Source organism: Tupaia chinensis, unplaced genomic scaffold (assembly GCF_000334495.1).
Source record: "Tupaia chinensis unplaced genomic scaffold, TupChi_1.0 Scaffold000415_1, whole genome shotgun sequence".
Lineage (NCBI taxonomy): Eukaryota > Metazoa > Chordata > Mammalia > Scandentia > Tupaiidae > Tupaia > Tupaia belangeri.
Genome location: NW_006159920.1, coordinates 2169815 through 2179544, shown reverse-complemented (window position 1 = coordinate 2179544; position 9730 = coordinate 2169815). Strand labels below are relative to the sequence as shown.

The window sequence follows — 9730 nt, the reverse complement described above, 5'->3', positions numbered from 1 at the left end:
CCACTAGCCACTGGTGTGAGTGGCAGGGGGGGGGGGGAAGCTAGAATGGTGGGAGATACTAGAATGAAATGGAAGACATGGCCTTGACTGGATTTTCATACCCAAGACCACCTCAGATCTCACCTCTGCAATGCTTCTCTGACTTCCTCCCCCGCATCTCCGACCTCCCCTTGGGTCCATGCAGGCTCTGTCTGCACACGCGTTGTTCTGCACTTGTTCCTTTGTTGCTGTGAAACAGGCTCCCGGCACAGTCAGCCTCTGTGTGGGAGGATTGGTGGCTGTCTTTGCAGGCAGGCATTTGCTTAGAGCAGGCTGCGCGCGAGCCCAGCGTCAAGTGATTCCGGCCTCCTCGAGTCAGCGGTGGTGGGATGAGGCTCTGCCCAGGGAACTGGCTGTGAAGGATGAGTTCAGGGTGGGATGACGGACCGCTTCTGGGACCAGTGGTATCTTTGGTATCTCCGCTTGCTCCGGCTGCTGGATCGAGGTATCCTGAGTGTGTGTGTGCTTGTGTGTAAGAGTGTGTGTGTGAGAGAGACAGATATACAGAGAGACACACACACACATGTAGAAAACAGCAGAGGGGAATGGGGAGCAAAATGAGAAGGAATGAAACAGAAGCAAGTAGCAAACCCATGGAAAGTAAAAAAAGGCTGTATTTTTCTGGGAACATGTGTGCTTCAGCTGGGAACTGGGAGCACAGGGCCATTCAGGGGCATCTGTAAGAGGACCTCATTTCTTGCTGGGGTTCTTATTGAGCACAGTACTGTAGCCAAAGACAAGCTCTGTCTTGCAGTGCTCTCGATAGAGCACTTGGAGAAGCTCTGCAGAAGAATGGACCCTGCAGAAAGAAGCTGGGGGCAAACAGTTGCACACTAAGACCTCAGCTCTGCCACTGACTTAAGGCTGTTTATGTGACCTTCCGGAGCTTGTTTCTTCATCTGTAAAATGGACATGGTGAGACCTACCTGCTGTGCTTGTTGTGAAGTTATTGTTTAATTCACACACGTGAAACATACACCAACATGTCGGTATGCAGTCTGTGCTTAGGAAATGCTAAGTTCCTTTCTGCGTGCCTCTCAGCATCATGGAGCTCTCGCACCTGTCCTGGGGACAGCTCCTTTTGTCGATTATCTGTAGCTAGAGCTGGTATAGAATTTGCAGTTAGTGGAAAGGAAAGGGAAACTCAGTTTTATTCTTTAATCTGACCTTAGTATGTTTTACTATCAAATATTAATAAAGTTAAAATTTCCTGGTAATATGACCCAAGTCTAGATGTTTTGTCATAAGGAAAAGCCACTACAAACTTCAGTCATTGATTTTTTTTTCAAATGTCACATGTTGTTATTAAAAGCTTTGACTCCTTTAACAAGATTTGACAAGACTGAGATCAAATCCCCATGGAAAAGATGGTCCTGGGGAAGCCATGGTAGCCCTCCCCCACAAGGTGTGTTCATCTCCGTCAGGAGCTGACCAAGGTGTGCCAGGAGGTCATTACCAGGTGGAAGCAGAGCGCTGCAGGAAGCAGGTGAACCGGGGCCCTTATCAGGGGAGAAATCAAAGATGGAGGAAACCAAGCCAGCACATGTGAAAAGCAGTCTCTCACTAGCACTGAGAATCAGGCCAGTGGGAGCCCAGACTTGAGATGAGATGAGGGTGTAAATAAGGGAGCCAGAACTTCATACTGGTGGAGATGACAGACTAGGGAGGAGGGAAGGAGATCCCGAGGTATGACTTCCCCTTATTTGTGTGACCTGAGCCAAGTTATTTAACCTCTCTGTACCTTTGCCTTCACTGGTTAAAAAGGAGTGATGAAAATAATAGTAGTGTCAACTCAGAGGGGTGCTGTAGGGGTTAAGTGAGAACTACAGGTTCAATATTTATCCTGCTGCCTGGCATGAACAAAATATGCTTTAAATATTAGTTTTCATTACCAAGACAGTTAATTCTCACTCTCCTACAAACATCCTGAAAAACTCAGGAACAGGTGGTGTGTAATAACCAGGAGCTGAGAAGGGTCCAATTTAGAATTGTTAGAGGCTTAGAGACAACTTATACTTATGTGAAGTAAAACAAGATTCAAATTGACACACGATGCTAATTATAAAGAAACTAGATGTAAATGTGTGAGCTATCATTACACTAATTTATTTTTATTTTTTAGAATGCTTGAATCCATAAATCACAAACTTAAGGATACATTCTGGCTCTATTGCTTTCTAAGTTCCCTTGAATAAATGATTTACCCTCAGTTTGTTCATCTGAAAGGCGGGAATATTAGTAATAACTCCTATATCATAGAATTTGAGGGAACTCCATTATGGTGTATAAGTATCAGGCATTCTTGGAAATGTCAGGTTAATGAATGTATGGATTGATAGACTAACCTGTTCCCCTGGAGAGCACAAGTTGGTGCCAGAATTGTGGTTTTCTATGCGTGCTTGGTTCCCACATATAGCTGCATTTGAAAGTTTATGATTTTTTTAAAACAATGGCTTAGGGTTTTTCTTAATGTGAAACTTTAGACTAGCAGCTCCAGACTGAATAGGTATCTGTCTTTTAGGTTTTGAGGGTTAGATATCGATTATATTGCCCAATTATGGTTAATGGGTATTATAGTATTGCACATGTATGTGTGTGCATACCCACCTCCATATTAAGAATTTTTGGATATAACTTCTTATAGCTAATGTTAACTAATATTGCATAGAAAATGACATACTTTAAACTGGCATGCTAGACTGAGGTAGTTCCCGGAACATGTTCAATAAATATTTATCGAAAGAAGCAACGAATCAATGAATGAATGGAAGATGAACTTGCCCTTGTGGGCAGTGAGCAAAATTCTCACAGATCTGCTCTTTCTTTAGCATAACAGAACTCAGCTCCCTTCATCTGTTTTAGGATTTTATGTCATTTCACCCTCATCATTGTTGAGGCCTCTTTCTTTCAAGATGACATAGGATATAAGAAAGTAAGGGAGTAAGAGATGAGAAGGAGTGGGAAATGATGAATTTAGCTCAGGAAATTGAAATAATCGATGAGCTGTGCACTGGCCTGAGTCACTCACTTGGCTGTGACTGGAGGATAAATGAATCTATGATTTGACATACTTAGAGAAAAGGAAACATTAGAACACATCACGGAGCGGAAATAAACTTTACAAAGAAATAACGGTGTATGCTTGGTAATTGCAGACTAATCTTTTGTCTCCCCTATCATTGTTCACCTAAGGGAAGGATTTTAAAAATGAAAGGTATTGTTTTCTAGAGCTGTACATAACTATATGCAAGGATTTATATGATAATGAGCTGCCAGCTAGCTCAGACATTATTATTTTGATGATTTATTCTCAGTAATGACATGCTGTTTTTACAGCATTTGTTACTGGCGTTCGTCAACTCTGCTGGTTGTGTTCTGTACTTAACACACATTGATTAAGGAAATGGTTCCTGTGATGGGGACTGTCCATGGAAAGAAAAGAGCTCAGGAGCCAGCAGGTGGTATAGTGGTTAAAGTGCTGGACTCCCATGCCTGACGTCTTGAGTCTCAGACTGACGGCTTGAAACTCATGCCAGGCATGTGTGTGTGCATGCCCAAAATCCCAAGAGGAAAATGGAGGAGAAGGGATTGCACTGTGGCTATCCCCCCCACCCCCGCCCCCGGAGGTGATTTCTCACTTTTTTCTCTGTCTCTCCAGTAAGTGCATGTGTGCTGTAGCAAAAATCTCTTAAAAAAAAAAAAAAGCTCATACAGATAAGAATCACAAGTTGTATATAATAGAAATAACATTGGTTTTTGCTGTCATTGAATTTTGTTGTATTCATGGGGACACAAGTCAGGGAGTGTGCATCCTTAGTGCGTGCATGTGTGTGTGTGTGTGTGTGTGTGTGTGTGTGTGTATTTAATAGTGAAAGACTGATGCCGTCTATTCACAGAGCACCAGGCAGTATGGCCCAGCATGTGAGAATGCCCACCACTGGTAATATGTGAGATAGCTTCAGGTGACTTGCAGATAATTGCTTGAACTTCTCCTGCTGGCTTGCCTGGCACATTCTAGAAAACAGTCTATTTTGCCCTATGCCTGCTACCCCTACTCCATCCAGGGGGGCCCTCTGTAGCCCTATTCATTCCTTAGCTCCCCCCTCATTGCCACCTTTAGTTTCCCTTTTGCCCTTCCACCAGTCCTGCCTGGGCCTCCCACTCTGCCCTGCCTTAATCTCTGGCCCCAAATGCCTGCTCCTCCAGCCTCCCTGTTCCCTCAGTCCCTGCCTCTCATGCCTGTCCTCTTCTCCGTTCAGGGCACAGCATTATGATACCGGCTATCTGTAATACCACTCCCTGGTGTTCTCTCTTTTTCTCCAATCCATTCAAAGCCCTCATCCCTTCTCACCCCTGTGCTGGGCCAATGTGCCCATGAATCCTAGGCCCCCAGCTCTGAGGTTTCCCTTCCCATCCTTCCCTGCCATCTAACTCTGAATGTCTTGCCCTCTCAGGCATATTTTTTGTTTCTGCCCTTTTATGTCATCTTGTCATTACTCCCATCCCACTAGTTTCTTTTAAAAATAATTTTAAGGACCCAGGTGCAGTGATGCAGGTGGTAGTTTGCCGCTCTCTAATGCTGGAGCCACATGGCTGACTGGGCTTGGATTCCTGATTGGCCTGAAATATACCAGGAGCGAGCCCATGTGCCTGTAAGGGCCCGTGAGCCTGGTTGCCTGGGGGGTGGTGGGGGAGGGGATCACAGCATAATGAGACCCTGTCATGGGTGTGCCTCCCTCTTGCTCTCATAGAAGACATAAAATAAATACACCAAATAAATGGAACTTTAAAATTAGAGTTGAAGTAAAGTAATATCAAGGAAATAACAGTATAGGAGTTCTGTGGATATGGTGAAAATGGTGACAGAAGAACAAAAATGGCAAAACATATGTGACATGTTGAATTTACAACATAGGTGTACGATTTCTTGGTGTTTTGTCCATGGTCCTGTAGCTGCCACAAAGTGCTTTGAATTTTGGACCAGAAACCAACTAGTTTTCATCCCTTGGTGTATATTAAATTATCTGTGAGCTCTTAGAAATCACAGTGTCCAGGTCCTTTCTTCCAATGCCCTCCTCCTCCAGTCAATTAAATGAGAATTGCTGGAGAGGGGACTGGACACTGGCATTTTTAAAAGAGCACTGCAGGTGATTCCAAACGCAGCCAGGGTTGAAACTGCTTGTTGCTATCTTTAATATGGATGCCAGAGAGTAAAGGCAAAAATGACTCTTGGGCAAAATAAAGCAAATGAGAAAAGCAGTCATTATATGAGAATAGTAAACACAGGAGTAAATATAGAAATGTACTCAGGAACAAAATGTAAAAGAACTCAGTCCTTTGGGTGTAATTTATACAACTTCCAAGACCTCATCTACAGCCATTTTCTAACTAAACTTTGACTACCTAACTAAATCTTGACTTTCTTTAATATTCCCAGAAAAAATAATTACCTGTGCCCCAAGAAGTCATTTAACCCCAGCTTGCCGTGGGTTTATCACTCTCTGTTCTGGTTACCTAAGGTGTTGGAGATAGCCACTTGTCACTGCGGATGTCAAAACCCTCCTTACTTAGGACCACTTGTATTAAGCGATAGGTGTACACTTCCCATATACTAGTATATTTAGAGAGAAATCTCTTTCTCTGTTCAGGGTCGAAGAGAGGTAAGGAGAGTAACTGTCCTTAGCTTTCATGGTGCTGGGTCTAACTTTGGCCGGAAATCTACATTTTTTTTTTTAAGCTAAAGTTCACCTCTCTCTGACTGGCCATTCTCTGTTGTTTCAACCTTCAAAGCTCCTACACATTCTAATCCAATGGTTGATTCATGCCTAGGGTCCAGAGGCAGCTAGACTGCATGACCTTGGTTCATCAATCTTTGCACTTTCCTCTTCTTTAATATTGTCCTAAACATGCCTGTCTTCGGCTTTCTTGCTGCATGGTTATCTGTACGACTCTGGCCTCTGGCTCTACTTGGACCATCTGCTTGTGACCAGTCCCTAGCCCATACCACAGACTCTGGATAACCACCTTGGTATGGCTTGCCCTGTTTTCGTTCACTGTTGTCTATGTGTGCTCAGTGTGACCTGTGGCTTCTTTGTGCTAGCTGTTATAACTTGTTCCCTCCCTCCTACGCTCAGTGGGAAAAAAGAGAAAAGCACACAGCATGTGTATGACCATGGAGTTACTCTCCTGTGCTGGTGTTTTCCTAATCAGAGGAGTTTAGGTTATAATCACTTTCCCATTTGACCTGAAAATTCATGTAATACACAAAGAAGTTACTTGGACTTAGCTTTTTAAGTCACAAATATATATACCTATTATATAGTTACTCAGTTGGCTTTTGGCACAAGAGAACTTTCCTAAATAGATTAGGTCTCTTGTATAAAAGTTTGAATACGGGATCATTCCAAACACCATTACAGAATAATTCCCCATTGCTCCACAGCAGAACTTCCCCAGCAACCTTCACATTTTCTTGTGCTTCCTCTTGGAACACCTGGAACCTCCCCTTCTTATAGCTGATTCACATTCTTCTATTTCCAGACCTCTTAACTCCTATGTCCTCCAGAAAAAGCTCCCCTGACTAATCATACTGGTTCTGCCCAGAGACATGAGGGCACTAGGTGCAAGGCCAGTGTTCTGAGATTCACAGTATGCCCTGTGGGTAGTACTAGTACATGCCTCACAGGTTGTTGTGAATGTTGAAAGCGTTAATATGTGTGACCAGTCCCTGGCCCCTAAGTGCTCAGTAAGTGTGTACTCATCCTCCTGGATTTTTACAGTTATTAGGGAGCCTAGTTGCTTCTAGGAGATCATTTTCCTGCATTGAGAGAGGCGCTTCCCTGAGGACAGGTTCTTATTCCCACCATCCCTTTGTATTTATAACTAGGTGTCACTTAGATACCCACTTAAAGGGTGTATCCTAATAGAAAACCAAACAAATAACGTGGCTAAGGGAGTATCTGAACTCTTTGGGGAGCAATAGATTATCATAGCATTGTTAAAGTAGAAAAAAAAATGAATGTAATTATCTGATAATTCCAAATAGCTTAGCCCCTTTGGTCTTGATTGAATGAGATAGTCACATTGGTTCTTGGTTCAAAGATAGGAAACAGGCTCATTGAGAATAAGTACTTTGCTTAAGTCACAGGGCTGCTGTGGGAAGAGTCTGGGTCAATGATTCCTGCATCCCAGTTAGGGTGGGCAGTCTCCTACACTTGCTGACTCCACCAGTCTGTCTCTGCACCATGCATGTTAAACTGGGTGTCTAGCCACCTTCACCATCAGCAGACAGTAGAATATATCACTGAGTGTTTTGACTGTGGTGTGAGATCACCGAACAAGATGTATCGAGACCAAGTCTTAGGGGAAGGACACTGATTGCTGCTCTGTGAGGATCTAATGTGGTGTTTCTATCCAATGGGGTGGAGTTTACCATGACATAAGAACAATAAAGAAACACTGCACTTCCCTGGGCATGGCATGGCCTTCCAGAGCTTGTTCTGCTGTGGCACATACTGTGATGGCTGAATATGAACTGGGAGGTAGTGGGATAACTATGTCCCTGGATGATCAGAAACTCAGCCGAATTCCAGTGTAAGTCATGAGTTGGCTCTTTATCTTATAGATAAAGGTGGCTTGTTATCAAAGAAACTATCAAAGCAATAAATATTTTATTATTAGTGGCAGTAGTAATAGTATCTACTGAGGACCCAGGGAACATTTTAGGGGTAGGAAGTAGGATCCTTGTCTTTAGGGAGCCTACAATTCAAACTTCTGAAAGATCAAGAACCAACAGTAACTTCTCTGAATCTGTTGGCTCTTCAAATGATGGGCGGCTTCTTCTTCTTTTTTTTTTTTTTTTTTTTGGAGATCTTTAGGGAGCCTACAATTCAAACTTCTGAAAGATCAAGCGCCAACAATAACTTCTCTGAATCTCTGTTGGCTCTTCAAATGATGGGCGGCGGCTTCTTCTTTTTTTTTTTTTTCTGGAGAGTTTTTTTTGCTATAGGGCGCGTGCGCTCGCCAGACAGAGAGAGAGACATAGAGACAGAAAGTGAGAAATCACCTCCCAGAGGGGATGGTCACGCCGCAATCCCTTCTCCATTCTCCTCTGGGATCTTGGGCATGCACGCACACGTGCCCGGTATGAGTTTTAATCCACTGGGTCTGGGACGCGAACCGCGGTAAACTGCATGGGAGTCCAGCGACATAGCCATTACGCTAACTGCTGGTTCCCAACGATGGGCTTCTTAAAAGGAGGATCTCTTCTAGCTTTAGCATTTCATGGTTGCATGTGGACAGTACTTTTATACTTACAATATGTGTGCCTACAACACCTTTGTGTGATGCCACAAGGTATTATTTCAGGTTGAATTACTAGGGACTATGAATTCACAAGAAGTAGAAATAATGGGGTCTGAATGAAGGAGGAAATGCTCATTCATTCAACAAATATCTTTGGAGGATCTACTATGTGCTTTGCCCTATTCAAGGCTTTGAGGATACAGTATTGGAAAAGACAGTGTTTTTCTCTTTGCAAATGTTTACAGTCTAGTAGAGGAAATATTTGACAACAACACAACAAATAATACAATGGCAGGTAGAATGAAAAGGAGAAAAATGAGTTAAGCTTTAGCAGTACTTAATTATGAAAATGGACGTCAACGAGAACAGAACAAGAATAGGGAATGATGACTAAATCAAAGTATTTGGAGCATTTGCATGGTATTCAGGTTAGGTTGAGATGTTGGGGTACCTTGTGAAAATTCCTGCATGCACGTCAGGTTTAGAGCAAGTGGTTGCATGGTGGTAGCATTTGATTTCGAAAATGTATTGAACAATACCCATATACCAGGCGGTAGATTAAGTGCTGGGAATACAGGGAAGCACAGCAGAGATGCTTGTAGTCTAAGCAAAGACTCTGATACATAAAAAATATAACAAATTTGGAAAGTATAATTACCCAGACCTGCATGGAATCTTGCAGGACAGAATAACTAATTGCCTAGAGGAGCTGGAGAAATATGTGTTTTCAGGATATCTCATAATTAAGCTTAGGCATGCAGGATGAATAGGAATTTACTTGGTGAAGAAGAGGCAAAAGCATTTCAATCAATAAAGAAAGCATGTTCAGAGTCACAAAAAAAGGGTTGGAGGAGATACATAGCTAAAGAAGAGGGAACATTTCAGTGTGTCAGGAAGGTGAGGCATTGTTGGGGGAGAAGTCTCAGGGAACTTCTTAGCACCAGATCCTGGTGCTGTTAATGTTTTTAGAAGATAAATCCAGATACACAAGAAAAACTGGAGGAAAAGAAGATTGGAAGTGAAAGAAAAATAATCTATGGAAAGCAGGAAAAGAAGGGTGTGTGAGATAATGTCAAAGAGGATAACAAGAATTGCTTACTCTTCCTAGTCAAAAAATGATTAAAGCTTCCATACTTAGGTTTGACTGGAGGGGTATCAACAATTACACTGAAGTCTGAAAAGGGGAGGTGTTGGTAAAGGCATTTAGAAAGAGTTTTAGGGAACCAGCAGTTAGCGTAATGTCTATGTCGCTGGACTCCCACGTAGTCGACCGCAGTTTGTGTCCTGGACCCGGTGGCTTAAAACTCACGCCGGGCACATGTGCGTGCGTGCCCAAGATCCCGAGAGGAGAATGGAGGAGAAGGGATTGCGGTGTGACCATCCCCCC

The 9730-nt window shown here is 43.1% G+C and overlaps 1 protein-coding gene across 1 annotated transcript in view; it reads left to right on the top strand.

The window, feature by feature from the left end:
- Positions 1–351: 351 nt before the first annotated feature.
- KALRN (kalirin RhoGEF kinase) overlaps positions 352–9730 on the top strand; it is a 681131-nt gene continuing 671752 nt past the window's right edge. Inside the window, 1 exon segment of the mRNA XM_006154563.3 lies at positions 352–484. Within this exon segment, the coding sequence (XP_006154625.1) occupies positions 418–484 (67 nt within the window). The 5' untranslated portion in view covers positions 352–417.